We start from the raw sequence: 15,486 nt of genomic DNA on the forward strand, positions 1-15,486 counted from the left end.
AACTCTGATAACTTATCATGTGAGAGCAGCAGTGAGACTGTAAATTCAAATGATCTGTGCTTCACTGAACTCATATTCCCCTTTTCATTAGTGTGGTCGAATGCTTGATGATGCTTTTAGAGGGAATTCTGAGACAGATTTCACTTCACTTTTTTTCAATTAGCTGGCAAGTGGCAAGTTTTAATGACAGAAAGAGGATAAATGATGATTATATTTTATTCGTCATGTTATTCTTTAATTTGAAACAGGAAACAGTGCTGCAAGGAGCTTTTAGCTACGAAATCCAAGGTGAATTAGGAGCTCAACAAAGACCGAAAAACACATGTTAAAAGATTAAGTTAAAAACCACTTAGAAAAAGGAAAAGCAGCATGTTTGCATCTCCATATCCAGAGTAATGGACCAGACTCACTACTGGCAATTATTCATTTCAAAATAAAAGCTCAAATTGAAATTATAATAGGAATCCCAATAGAGAATGCCGTGCAGAGCGGCTCCCCCTTCTCTTTGCCATGAACAACCACATCTGACTAACCTTTACATGGAGAAACCCTTTGGACCTTGGAGATCTTTATTATTTGTTTTTGAGCTTTATTCAATCCACTGCTGGCAAGAAACAAGTTTCCCACCAAATTCCTCAGAGCTCTGTTTCACTTTCCCTCACTGTCCCTCACACCCTCTGATTTCTGCCCCTCACTTCCCAGAAAAGCATGTATGCGTTCCAGTATGTGTCATCTGACTAAGGTTTGTTTCTATTGTTTTTTACTCAACGGTGAGACATCATATCTTAGCAAACAAAGCTTTGAGCAGTTCTCCATTTCTTCGGGGTTACTGGAAGCTGATTGTGGGATGATTTCATTTGAGGAATATGAACCAGTTTCATAAAGTTTATGACCTGGCTGAGACTTATCACAGGCCGCTGAAACAAATAACAGGCCAGCGTCTGATAACGCCACGGCCGCTACAGTGTTCTGTTGATCTTGGGTGTTTCTCGGCTTTGTGTATAGGATTGCATGGGTCTGGTAATTGTCTCTTTTTGAGAGGTATAGCAAGCATAATCCTGAGTTAATACGACTTCTAATCACAGCAAAGTCGACACTTAATTGTGAGAAGCTGCCACAGACTCTTGATACAGCTAGTGCTTTATATAATGGATTAAAAAAAAAAAAAGTTTGTTATAGTAAAGAAACAGTCAAAATGTGTTTGTGTTGCATTAAATCAAGTGCAGCTTGCATTAAAGCTGCACTCATTCTTATTATTTATGACCATCATGACATTGTTAGTAAGCAAAATACACATAATCCTGCCTCATTAAAGCTAACATATGACTAAAAGATGGATAAGTAATGGTGAAACTTTGCTTTCCTTGACCCTCTTTTGGCAACGCAGATGAGAAGTCAGTTATAAGTATCATATTCCCACCGTCCGAGCTGTTCACATCCTCTCCGCTGACATTAGCAACCCTGAGGGCTCAGTTTCCAAGCGGGTCACAGTGTGCTTCAAATCACTCCCAGACGCCTCTTTCTCACAGACGCAGATGAAAAACAGAAGGGGCCCCCTCAACTTCCCCGAGAAACCAATATTTGCATGATGGGGAAACAAACCTCCGTGTTCCTTACAGTGGAGATGGAAATTGATTTATTGGTAGAAGCAGCAGCGTCAACGTGAGGTCGACGTGTTAAATCAATGGCGACAAACATATGAATTCCATTTTCTTACAGATTGCTATGAATCACCATTGTGAATAGTGGTAAAACGACACTGTGCAGACACCGCCTGTTCTTCTGTACACAAGTGTGCAAAACACCCCAACCAGAAGTGCAAGTCATTGTACACACACACTCACATGCTGACACACACTCAAACACACTCAGGTTTACATGTATTCACATATCAAATAGCATATAAGGCAGTATAGCTGTTTGGTAGCTGAATATGATTTCCACAGAAAAAGAATAGTTTTGCTCCAATCAATCCCTCTCTAATGTTAAATATGAAGCAACAGCCAGAAGCTAGTTAGCGTAGCATAGCATAAAGACTGGAAACAGCTAGCTTGGCTGTGTCTAAAGCTCACAAAACCTGCCTGCCAGCGTCTCTAAAGCTCATGAATTAATACGTATATCTTATGATTTTGGCTAGTTAGCTGCTGAATATAAGGCCTATAGTATTTCCCATAGCCTGTTAGCTGGTGGCTGCAGCTAGCACCAGAAACCACAAATCGTCACTTTAACGTTCTGGTTTTCTTGCGGATTAAACAAATAAGAAATAGCATGTTAATTAATGAGTTTTAATGCTGCTGGCAGGTGAATTTTGTCACCTTCAGACAGATCCAGATTAGCTGCTTCCCTGTTTCCTGTCTTTATGCTAAGCTAAGCTAATCACTTCTGGCTGTGGCTAAATATTGACCATAAAGACGTGGAACTCTTGGCAAGAGCGGAAATAAACATACTTTGTAAAATGTCGAGCCACCATTAAAAACTCATTTGCCTCTGTCATTATAGAGGTAATGTAGTCTGAGTAAAATACTTAGTTACTGCAGTATAACACTTTATAAAAGTGGACAGTATATGTATGTATATATACGTATATATTCTATGGGTTATACAAGCATAAAAGTCACAATTATTGTTTGGTTATATTGGGAAAATTCACAGTGTTTAGAAAAAAAGCTAATTCCTGTCCATCTTTGGTCTACGGTGATATCAGACCTGTAATACTTCATATTTATCATTTGCTTTACACATGCTCTGAAAACACACAGTTCTTTTTGTACTTGATTTTGTGCCAGTGTGTTTTGGCTTATTCTGGCACCGGACGTGATTCTGTTGTGAAATCTTTTGTTTTGAATTATTGACCAGAAGTTTGTGGCTCATGATTACACGAAGCATAAATTTTTGTCTTTTTGTCTTTTGTTCGGAGACATTTTCCCTCTCATCCTGATGAATTACAGAAAATTTTGTCAAGCAGTCAAAGGTGAAGCAAATGAACTTCCTTTAATTATACCAGGAAGTAGCTCAATGTATGATGAGTGTGCGTAAAATACACTGCACAACCACTTTCGTGTTTAATGGAGAATGAATCGCTGCTCGCGTCAGTAACGTGCTTTCCTGTTTTCCACCGTCAATGAGTCGTGAACTCCTGGGGACGGCGCACACTCATCTCCCATCATTCCCTCTGACAGCACGCAGTCTGCTTTCTCCTTCCTGTAGCTTCGTGCATCCTTCCCAGTAGTGTTGCCCTTTACAGGAATAGCACGCGCAGCTACTGATTGAGAGTAATTTATAGTCACTGTTCAGCTGCATCCTGTTAAAGAGTCCTACTCCTCCTCCTCCTCCTCCTCCTCATCCAGCTCTCCCCCTTTGTCTCTCACGCTACAGTGTCACTGTCCGTGGGTGTGGGAATACAAGAAGTTTGTTTTAGGAAGTTTCACCCGCTGAGAGGAACTTCAGAGCACTGAACACCAAATCCATTGTTTGCTCCTTTTAACTCCACTTCCTGATCCATCTCTGCCAGGCTCGTGTGTTGCTTCAGTGGTCTTAAGGATGTGCATTTACAGTCTGAAAAAAGTACTTTACGCCGTGTATATTTTAGACTGAGCGATGGCTGCGTTTTAAAAGCTGCTGGGTATATGGAAGAGTTTGAAAACAGTCCTCGGGCCAGAGATCAGTCGCTGTCTTTCCGGATGCTGCGATCGGTGTGGAGGTTGTTGGGCTCGGGGCTTTTACACTGGATGCTGGTTCCATTCATGGGCCCGATGCTGCTCAGCTGGTTCTCAGAGTAGCACCAGCAGCACAGACACGACTATGTGAAGAGAGACAAAGGGAGAATAACATTTTGGGAAATACATTTCTATTTTTTGGCATTTGCACACCCTGAAATCTGATCGGCTACCCCAAGTGCAACCCCATTATCCTAAAGTCTGACTGGCTATCTGCCCAGTGAGACGTGGGAACTCAGTTCAAACCATGAACTGATGAGTATTTTTGAACGGGCGTTGTTTTCCTTTGGGTGGATCCTACTTTTGGACGTGCAATTCCTTTTTGAAGACTTACAGAATACAGTATGGAAGCTTTAAATTATTTTTGTATCGTGCCACCCTGTTTTCTTGGGATTAGTAGATCTTTTAAAAGCACTTATTTTTGGGTACATACTTAATTTCGCACCTGCATAAGTCAGTGCTGGACTTGCGCCACCTCAGTCAAAAAAGTGCCACTGCATCTAACTCTCCATAAGAAACCACAAACTGGTCCTTTAACATATTATTTTTTTACTGAGTTAAAAGATTTTCCACATATGCAGCTACTCTCTTGTTTGCTCCCCCGCCTCCCTCCCACCACTCTGTTAACGTGCTAACTTGAGGCATGGTTTATCTCCGCTCAGGCCCGTTTGACAGACATTTGCAGCGTGTGACCTCAGACGCACAAAGCGAATGCATAAATCACCGGGCTGCTTTTACATGTTGCTCATGGAATGTCATCTCAGCCGCTGTGTCATGGACAAAGGCCCGAGTTCACTGTTTGCTTTACTGGCCAGACTAAATATGAAGTGCATGTGTGTTTCTGTATGTGTGTGTGTGTGAGGGAGAGAGATAAGAGCGAGCGCTCGAGTGTGTTACATGCATTAACGTCTGTTGTACGATAGAACTATACCTTGAAGCAGTTTTTAAACTTCTTGCTGACAAAGTAGAGGATAATGGGGTTTATGCAGGAGTTGATTGTTGCAAGGTTGATACTCAGATAATCCAGGACCAACAGGAAGCTGAAAATAGAAGAAAGGCTGATTTTGACCAGGATACATTTTCATAAAAGTCATCAAAATCACAGAATAACAGTGACACGGCCTATGCATTTTGCATACTCTGTAGATTTAAGCACCATTTGTGTAAGAGGGTTGCTATAACTCACTTGAGCAGCTCACAGCGCATGTTGTCGTTCTGGGAGTACACCGTCCTCTTAAGGATCCGGCTGAGGTGCAGGGGGAACCAGCAGAGGGCAAAGATGAGGACGAGGCAGAAGACGGCTTTGGCTACCTCCCTCCTCTGGAGAAAGCGAGGAAAGGAGGTGACAACGCTTGTGTGAGGGAGGGTCAGGTGGAAAAAGCGTGTAGTAAACATGATAAATGTTAGTGTAATAACAGAAATCTTGTCCAACCTGCCTGAGGTGCTCACTGAGGGCTATCCGAAGGCTGCCATTCCTGTGATTGAGCATCTCACAGGTCATCAGGGTGTAGAAGAAGGCGGTGCAGGCCAACGGTACGCAAAAGTAGAAGCCGAACAGCCACCAGTCCTTTGCATCCCTGTAGAACTGCAGGGCAACAAGCACATGTTAAACAGTAAGGTACACCTAATAATAAGTACTTTAATTCAGGAATATGAATGCATGAAAATGATGTAGATGAATCCAGGCCTTCCCTGGAGTTAATACAACTCTCTCCTTTGCACCTCCACCCCTCCGCAGAGGGAGGATCTTGCTTTAATGTTTCCTGACTGCTCTTGATGTGGGCCTTAAAGGTGATAATATGCTCCACATGGCTTGAGCAGGTATGGTCCGAGAAATCAGGGACTTGCGTAACTGAACCTGACCCAGACCTAAAACCACCACCGGAGTTCCCCTGTACTCCAGTGCCACTGCAGTCCATTTGTATAATGTTGCAAATCTGAAAACAAACCACTTCCGCGCCATCTGGCTCCCTGTGGCTCTAAAAGACATTTTAAGCATGCTCTTCAAAAATACCGCAATTCCAAAATCCTGCAAACTTGACTGAACCTTATTGCACAATTTCAGTGAAAATCAAAAACAAAAACAAGCAAAACTGATGTGTTCCATGCTGAGAAAAAACCTGGTGAGAAAATCATTTAAAGGAGAAAATGTGCTGTTTTATATGCTATCAAATAATGTTGCTCAGAGGCTAAGTTTGCTCAGACTTCAGTGTTGTATTGCTGATATCCGAGAGCGATTTCTCCAGTTTTGGGCATATGGAGTAAATGCACACATGTGGCTCAGCTTGAGGCCCCAGATTTGAAGTCTGGGTAATTGCACTTGGCCTGCAATCAATTATGTGCTCCAAGGATGTGAAAAAGGCCACAATCACTTGGAGAAAGTAAGGAGACCAGGTTCCTTTCTTAAAGTGATACTCCACTAAAAATCTTTTGAGTACCAAACAGTCACCTACAGGCTGGAAAGGTGAATTTGTGTGGACAATCAGTGGGTTGGTCTTGTAATTTTCTTTTTAATTATTTATTGCACCAGAAGGAAATGTTGGTGATTGATCTTACTGTTGCTCTAAAAATATATTCCAGCAGAGCCAAAATAGCACATCCGCTGGCCATTAAAAACACCCATTAACTCCAAACAAACAAGACCTGCTTTTAAGGCGATGGAAATATTAACCTGAACATGCACTTTCGCTTTAAGTTGTCCTCATGCAGGTGGGTTTCCTATCTCATTGGTCCTGTAATGTTTTGTCTTTATATTGCAAAATTCCACCACCCTCCCATATGAGTACCTTGACCCCTGTACCACACAGCACATCGCGGCCTCAATACAAGCAAAACATCGGGACACAAAAGCACTTAACGGTAATTTTCTTATCCACGAGCGATAAGGAAAGGATGACAGCGTACCAGAATGAATTCATTCTTGGGGTGAAGCATGCAGGTGCGTATGGTTTCGTTCCTGTAGTTGAACTTGACCATGTCGAAGCCGATGGCCTCCGGCACTGCCAGGAAGAGTGACAGCACCCAAATAGACAGAATCTCAATGATGGTCAGCAGAGGGATGCCCACCCCCTGAACTCTGCTCCAGGAGGCCACGGCTCTGTACCTGTGAGGGGCAGACAGAGTCAGAGTCCAGGCATGAAGACGGACAAGACATATGAAACTGATTAGACTGCTTTAAATAGGATTAGAGCACAGCGAGTTACTGCAGAGGAATGATTAGGATACAGCGCTCCTGGGATACAACTAATAAAACTGAAATTAGAAGGTATAAAATGTAACACAGTTACCATGATATGAATAAAAAGCCTTTCTATTAATTGAAGTATGGCTGCAGCGGCTCAGCTGCTCTCAGTCGCTGCTCCATCATTAAACAGAAATCAGTAAAGTCATCATTTCCTTTGTCTCTCTTGAAAGCTAACAGCGTTTTCTTTATGCATGGCAGCACACCAAGCACAACAAAGTGCTCAGTCAGCAAAGAATATCAAAATGTTAAGAATTAACGAGGCGAGATGATCAATTGTTTATTTTAAATATCTAATATTTATATTTTTGTGAAGCCTCCAAACAGACTGGCCCATGTTGGCAGAGAGGTCTGTCTGTTGGCTTGTGTTTCCCATGCACTGAATACTTGTTTGCTTGTTTGTTTCATTAATGGAAACCACTTGTCGAAATGTTTTAGTAAAATCCTGCATCAAGATTTTATGGCAAAAACAATATATTTTTCATGACACATTTGAATTTCTCTGTTGAACAACATGGCGGCATTTATATTTTACTAAGTGGTAATGTATCCACCTTTTTCTCTTCCTCCAACATTGAAATGCTACAAAACAGTCTCGAGTACTTTCATGATACACACACACACACACACACACACACACACACACACACACACACACACACACACACACACACAAAGATATTTCCAGGAAACAAACGGAGAGCATCTGCGCTTGAACACGACCGTACAGCACTGCAGCCTGTCTTTTTCCTCATAATAGAGATCATTAGATACGTCTGCCTCGTTGAACCTTGGAGCCCGTTCAGAGCAGCCATGCAGGCCTCTAATCTCTAAAGTTGTGTCTTGTGCAAAAAGTGAGATGACAGTGAGCTTCAGCACTTCACAATCACCATTTATTCATTGGGGAATTCCTATCAAGGCGCTGTTAAAGAAGCGCTCGCTATCGAGGTAGAGTTTTTGATATTAACATCAAACACAGAGTTTACAGCGTATCAAACACTTAATGCTGCTCATAAAACAAATGACTGCAGCTAATTCCATTAGCAGTAAAAGCATCTGATAAAGGAGCTCTTTGCAAAAGTTTTGAACACTGAGGCAGCGGAGAGATAAATAAGGTCCCAGTGAGAGTCGGTATCGACTGAGTATTTTCCTGAAAAAGATCATTAACTCAGCTAACCAGATCTTCGGGTCATTAAACTGGAATCGAATCTAAATATGAATACCGTTTTGGAACCAAATCAAAGTGGTTTAATGTTCTTTCCGATGACTTGACTGCCTCCTCAAATTTTGTGCAACAGTATCAGCTTTCCCAGCTATGAAAAAATAAATATTGTGCTTCTCTCCGGCTTCAGGATGTGCACAAACATGGTGCTGGCTTCACAACGTTATGTAACTGTGGTGGAGAGCTGCCACTTTTCATATGTTTCAGTGGAATGATAAAAACACAAATAAAAGCGTCTTTAGGAGAATGAGAAACAGATGTCCAAGACATTTTGGAGGATTAATTAATTCCTTCATATTTAATCATAAACATACTGTATGCACAAAACCTATCAGTGCTGCATAAGAACCGTGTTTTTGGGACATTTTTCAGCTCACACAGAGCAGATATTTGTTTCAATGTGATTATTTATATCACAGAACTTTTTGCTGGCCGGCCAAAACTGACCGTCAGAGCTCTCGGCTGAAGAAGGAGTGTGAAAGCACTGACCTGTCCACGCTGAGGGCGCACAGGTTCAGCACGGTGATGCCCACAGAGGCTTTCTGCAGGAAGGGCACCAGCTTACACAGACAGAGGCCAACGCTGCTGTCGTCAAAAGGCCAGCGCGACGCCAGGAGCTGGAGGAAACAGAGCAAACAGTAGCTGTCACAGAAACACTTAAACATTTATTCATTCATCACATGCACATTAATATAATTTGCCATTAAATCACAGGGCGTAGCAGGCATTTAATCTCACTTATGTTCCTGAATTCATGTTGATCATCGTTAAAATCTGTGCAGGGCAATTTTTGTGCGGGCCGAGGCACATCAAAGCCCTCTCAGCGTCATCGTAACGTCAGAGCCTGTTTAGTCTGACACGGACCATATGGAGCTCATCAGCTGATCAAACTTTGCACGTCTTTTGCAAACATGTAACCTCTGGAAACTTGCAGCCAAAATTAAACTCAGAGCCACTTCCACAACCTCTTATGATATTACTTCCTGTGGGAAAGTAAGTCAAGGCCGTGTGAGCTGAGACCTTTGTTTCCATCAGAGCGGTCTTGGCGCTCATCCTCCAGGACGACATCACCTACGTGAAAGGAGTTTGTCAAAGCTGAAGCTAAAGGAGCAACTTCATGGTGCTTCCTGGCCGTCTATTGTTTCCTTGTGCTGTTCCAGTTTCCCAGGAGCGCAGAAGAGCAGCGGGGAGGAAGGGGGCCCACGTCACTGTTTTCAGTGTTTAAGTAGTAGATTATTTTTGGAAACACTGTCAAAGCTCTGAGGAAGTGAACAAGGGGCTTCGACATGGTTTCAAGATTGTAGACGTGACTCTTTCTTTGTGCATAAGCTGCCCCCCCACACAAAAAAAATTTCTTTGCTGCTGCTGCTCGGACAACAAAGTCGCTGTGCCCTCAAAGTCCCAAGCTAATTCTAACCAGGTGCCTTTCTCGTTTTTCACTTGTAAGACAGCGTCCCATAATGCACCGGGAAACCCAGGATGACGAATCACTCCATTTCACCATCATTCTCGATTATTATACAAAGCATGACACTATTTACTGGTGTGAGTCAAGGCAAGAAAGAAAGCCCTGAGCTGATCTATCAACATTAAATGCTTCACATTCAAAGGCCACAATCTGTAAAATAAACAAACATGTTGTGAGTCACCAAAAACCAAAAACGCACAAAATTGAAACCAGCTCGTTCTCAGACTGATTGACAGGTCTTTTGTTTACACTGACATCATTCAAAACTGCTAAATGCATGTTTTTAATCTTTTCTGTCTCTGTTAAGGGTTTGCTTACATCAGTAAATCAGTATTCACAAACACAGGAATAAAGTAATCTGTTACTCGTGCTTATGAGCAGCTGAGAGGCAGAAACGTTCAGAGCTTTATTTACGCTGCAGTACGAGTGAAACTTTTCACCCTCACGTTTATTTGGATAAAACGTTATAGACGGAGGCTTTGATGCAGAACTGAGTTCCAAACTCCACAAGTGATTCATCACTCGTGACACTGAGCACTTTTTTAGGAAAAAATAAAACCTCCAGATAAGAGCCAGTGACTAAAGTCCCAGGTCAATACAAGTCCACGGGCAAGTGTGACAACAGGCCGATTCCAGTATTTATTTAAGCCAGCCATATCCCTGCTCCTCTCATCACTAATCTGCCCACACGAGGAAGATAACGACGTCCGACTGATTACGCCTTCCCGTCTCTACGCACACCCCTTTACACCCCTTCCTCCCTCTTCCCGTCTGTAATATTCCGCTTTATCTGTGCGTATCACCTCCATTGTTGCTGCATTTCATCATATCATCACAGGGAGCTGTCACTCAGAAGCTTGGCTTTGAACGTAAGATTGAACTTGAATTAAACATGCAGCGACAGAGTGAAGAATGTACCTTGTATACATTGATGGGTATATCAATGATGATGTAGATGAGGTCCCCCAGTGCCAGACTGGCAATGAGGGCGTTTGGCCCGTTCCTCATGCACTTGTGGTGGTATATAATCCTCAGCAGGGTGGCGTTGCCGACCAGACCGACCACAAACACCAAAGTGGAAATTACGGTGTTGATGTACTTAAAATAGGTCTTAATGGAGGTAGATACAACGCACATCGGAGGTGGGATCGGCCTCTTTACAACACTTGCATTTGGAAATACTGCAGCTTGTTCATCAGTCCCTGGGACCTCTCGGTGGAGGCCAGGCCCCGCACTGGGACCGATGGTGCTGTGGAAACCTGGAGGCTGGAGGGTGGAGTGGACGAGAGAGCCCGGGAGAGAGCCCTCCTCTGCTTCAGCTCTGTTTATCTGGCACATTCCTCTGGCTGCCATACAGGCCATTAGCACCAACATATGCACAGCTGGGGTGCCCATTATGGAACACATTCGGCGCTTTGATTTCACTGATTGAAAGACTGTCCCAATATATCACTGGTGAGGAAAGAAAACAAACAACAAGAGGTTAGTTTTCACACAAACACAAACTCAAAATCTAACCAAAGTGGAATTTTATACGTCAGTTAAACAGCATGAATGTCCTTTCAAAAGCTGTGAGGAAGTTAAACAACTTCTTCAAGACTTCAAAAAGGTTTTGCCAGGGGGGCACAGATGGGAGATGCCAGGACTGGTTACAGTCAGACAGCTATGGATGAGGCATCAGCAGAGCGCATTGGGCATCTCGTTTGCTCTCAGTCGTTCCCGGAAGAAAGAGCTGTCGGTTATGTCAATAATGCTGCAGCTACACGGTGAGGCTTGAGTTCCTCTTATGCTGCTTTCACAGCGAGCGCCTTGCGTGGGTTTGCAACTGAATGATTTCCTCAGTTTGGCATTCTCCCTCTGTTTCTAATTTAGAAAAGTTTAAACATGTGGTTAGAAAACAAAGAGCTTTTTTTTTTTTTTTTTTTAATCTGGAAGAAGTGCTGCAGGGCTGATTTCCAGTCTGCATTTTTTTTTCACGGCACGTATTGAGGTTAAAAGAAAAATCAGAATCTGCACAATAAAAATTTTTGTTAAACTCTGGATTTCTTTCTCAACCCTTTTTTTTAAACCTAGTTGACTGTAATGAATATATCCTGTAGACATTTACTGCATCTTCACAGGAAAAACAACAGACTCTCTGGACAAAATCAGAGGAATTCAATACACAAAACTCCTGGTAAAGAGCAGATAAAGTTTCCAACTGTCAGATCGATAGTGAAGCCCTTTTCATCATGTCACAGCACAGGCAACTCTTATAGCCCTGAGTTCTTCCTGTTCAAAGTCCCAGCTGTCACCAAGTACACAAAGAACTATTTAGCAGCCAGCCCTTCAAGTAGCATCACAGTTTAGCATCAGCATGACACTGCTGGGATCTGTGACAGCACGCAAACTGATCTATCCATAAATAATAAATACGTTTGGTTTTCACCTACCTCTTCTAAAATGTCTGCCTGGCCCCCTTGGAAACCGTCAGGCAAACTTTCGGCTGAAGCCCCCAGACATCTGTATCACATCACATGAGTAATTAACGCACTATCAAAGCCGCACCGTATCCCACTTGGTTTGAGCAATGCACCCGTCTGCTCTGAGGTGCCTTCGCATTATGGCTCAGAGTTTCCTGTGGAGAGTTTGCAGTGTGTCTGAGTGTGTGTGTGTAGAGTTGTGTGTATCTTTGCCTCTATGTGTGTGCGTGTGTGTCAGAGCACCAGTGAGACACTTTGACTGGGTGGGATAGTAAATCTCCACCTCCCTTTGGTAACAGACTGGGCCCCCCTTTGGAAACATCACCCCCCTCTCTCCTCTCTCTCAGAGGCACCGCCTGCTGACAGTCATCTCCAAGGCACAGCACACACACACACACACACACACACACACACACACACACACACACACACACACACACACACACACACACGGGCAGTGGCATCTGGGAGCCCACCGCCCCTCCAATCTGCCCTTTTCCTTAAATCCCTCCTACCTTCCCCTTCCATCCCTCTCTGCCTCACATTATATCTTGTATACATTACATGCAACTGTTTCCTCACAGGGGAGGCGGCAGAGATTAGACGGGAGCGAGGAAGGCATGAGGAAGTCAGTGTCCATGTTGTAATGTTGCATTTCCTTAATTTGAGAGGAAGAAACTGAGACAAGAAGTGGGAGCCAAACGTCAGCCTGCCTTTACTTTTACAGGCTAACCACTGCATGGGTGGCCCAACCACATCCCACCATCTTATCATCTAAAGGTGAACTTCAAATGGGATGTTGTAATAAAGGCTTATATTAGCTATAAAATGTGGGCAATTACTGTGTGGTAAATTATACAGAGGAGGAAAAGTGGCATTCCCTTCAATTAGCAAACATCTAAATTACAAAATGTCAAAACCGTCTAAAATCTAAACTGGTTTTCTTGCATGCAAAACAAAAACACGACAAACAAACACAAAAGCAACACATCTCATGCAGGCGGGGATGACTAAATGCCTGAGCAGGAGAAGAAGACTGCTCAGTGTCAGGAGAGGAGTGCTTCTGCATCAGTGTCCATTATGGATTCCAGAATGGACCATTTATCCTGATGTGTGCTGAGAGCAGGAAGAGGGCTATCAAAGCCACCACAGTCCGTCTGTCCCTCTGCCAAAGAGCTGAGACAGCAACTGCTTAAAGGGGAAAACCGCTCAATTAAAAAATTCATACGCCGTTCCTTCTTGTGTGGTGGATTTCAGGGCGTATTTGTTAAAAATGGCCAATCCTGCACTGAATATATCAAACAAAGAAATACATACCTGGAAAAACCAGATGTGGTTGGCACTTTATTCTGCTTTTACCTCAAAATGAACTTCAATAAAATTAAACTAAGATTTTTTAGATTTTCCAGTTCATTTTGAGTGATGGGCTATTTCTACATGTTTGTGTTCAGGTGAATATAACATTATCAAAATATTGCATATGCATCTCATTAGTAAGTCGTACAGAATAGATTAACGTACCAGATGTTGTAAAAATCAGACACGCATCTTCAACTGAAACACTATGTGATGAAAGAAAGAGAAATCTGGGTGAGGTGGGAACGCACTCTTGCATGTACACACAGAACATACATACAGACAAACAAACGGGCTCTGATTGGCTGTTTCCCTCAGACCTCCAGTGTCAAAGGGCGCTTCATGAATATCTTGTGAGATATCAGCAAAATCCTTTTTCTTTCACCGCTGAGATGTCTGCTCATGTCAGGTTTTCACTGCTTTTGTCCCTCCACACCAGCCAGGCTAGATGACAAAATATGCAGTTTGTCATCCTTTCAGAAAACATATGAACGTGCAGTGTGAGCGTTTTCTGTGCATTCAAGTGTTTGGTTTGGGTTAAAAACAAAAGCGACATGGCTGAGGTCAGCTCATCTGAACAAATAATCAATGCTGTTGTTTGTTCTTGTTTTTTTCAGTCAGACCCACGTTAAACAAATACAAATGACTTATTTTTATTGTAGGTAATATCAGGTTTGAACCTTATAACCATAATTACATGAACCAGAAGGAATCATTTTGTTATCTTGCTGTAAGACTTAAAGATGAGGTTCAAAACTTTGAGGAAACGTCACGTAAAAACATTTTTTTCCCCAGATTTTATGTTTTTGTTTTTGTTTTTAGCCCTGAATGAAACGTTAAAATGAAAAGTTCATGCCTCCTCCCAGAACATATAGGTGGAGTGTTTTTGGTTCATTTGCAGGTACTTTTCCTCCAGTTAAATGTGACTTAATTGGGTAATGCCAATATTTACAGCCATTTAAAATTAAAGGGATCGTGTTTTCTTTAATTGTAGTCATGAATTTATCATGGCTTCTGAATTAGTTATGGTCAGCAGTGGCGAATATTTAATTTATTGGAACGTGATTTGCTGACGGCATCTGATTTCTTACCCCTATTTTTTTTTTTTTCTTTCCAAAGTCCCTTGATTGTTGGCAGCCTCTATGACATTTTAACTTTGGAGGGGGTAGTAGAGTCTTTGTTAGTAAATCCATTAATATATAAATGATGAAACCTTTACCTGCTCCCAGTTGCTTTGGCTTTCATGTTGTTGTTGTGTTGTTGTTTGGATCGTAATCAGGTATTAATGCCATTCTGTCTGAACTCAAAGATGGCAGGCTGCCTGGTAATTCATATGCTTGTTCTCTGATGGCATCTGTCGAAGTGTGCTCTCTGCATATTGGTACATACCCTATGGGAAATTTCAATCCAGCCCCAGACTGAGTGGGATGTAAGCAATTTCTTAACTGGGACACTCGCGCGAAAACAGAAAGAACAGAGAGAGATACGGGGAGAGAGCGAGGGAGAGAGAGAATAAGTTTGAGGCCAATTCTTCTGTGACAAGCAGTGACAGAGTGAGGAGGGTTCAGCACACCGCCTGGCTTTATTAATTTGGGACATATGGTTCGCACAAACAAAAAGTTATGGCATGAGAGAAAGGGAAAATGTGAATCTTGATGGAGGAATGTTCCTAATAGCCTGATTAGTGCCAGCGCTTGACTTCATCTGAAATTAATCAATATAATATTAACAGACGATCTTAATTAGAAGGAGGGAGGCTTTGTCAAAGCAGCGATGATGATATCTGATGAAAAGAGCCCGTGGAGACTGTTCTCGAGAAGAATTCGGCTGCTGCAAAGTTCCCGAAACTTTCCTCAGTGATGCCTTTAAGCTACGTGAAGGTGCACGCTTGATGGAAACTGACAGGAGGTTATCTTCACCATGATAAGTCTGCACAAACAGCTAATTCGGGACTGTTAGAACTCTCAGCTGATTATCTTTGTGTTTTCCTCCAAGACCATAAGCCATAAAACATAAAGCAT

The 15,486-nt window shown here is 42.5% G+C and overlaps 1 protein-coding gene across 1 annotated transcript; it reads right to left on the reverse strand.

Moving 5' to 3' along the window:
• Positions 1-1,615: 1,615 nt before the first annotated feature.
• On the reverse strand, positions 1,616-12,177 carry ednraa (endothelin receptor type Aa). Its single transcript, XM_070986667.1, has 8 exons — positions 12,080-12,177; positions 10,566-11,099; positions 8,669-8,796; positions 6,621-6,819; positions 5,149-5,301; positions 4,903-5,036; positions 4,648-4,756; positions 1,616-3,799 (listed from the first exon to the last, which is right to left on the reverse strand). The coding sequence occupies exons 2-8, from the start codon at positions 11,052-11,054 to the stop codon at positions 3,662-3,664; spliced, it is 1,350 nt and encodes a 449-aa protein (XP_070842768.1). The 5' UTR covers positions 11,055-11,099; positions 12,080-12,177; the 3' UTR covers positions 1,616-3,661.
• Positions 12,178-15,486: the final 3,309 nt, after the last annotated feature.

The sequence above is a fragment of the Chaetodon trifascialis genome, chromosome 2 (genome assembly GCF_039877785.1).
Source record: "Chaetodon trifascialis isolate fChaTrf1 chromosome 2, fChaTrf1.hap1, whole genome shotgun sequence".
Classification (NCBI taxonomy): domain Eukaryota; kingdom Metazoa; phylum Chordata; class Actinopteri; order Chaetodontiformes; family Chaetodontidae; genus Chaetodon; species Chaetodon trifascialis.

Coding starts and splice junctions, on each gene's coding strand:
- ednraa (XM_070986667.1), bottom strand. CDS start 11,054: ATGTGTTCCATAATGGGCACCCCAGCTGTGCATATGTTGGTGCTAATG. Junction 8,797..10,565: donor TACCCATCAATGTATACAAG/GTACATTCTTCA, acceptor TGTTTCCTCCAG/CTCCTGGCGTCGCGCTGGCC. Junction 4,757..4,902: donor ATGCGCTGTGAGCTGCTCAA/GTGAGTTATAGC, acceptor TTCTATTTTCAG/CTTCCTGTTGGTCCTGGATT.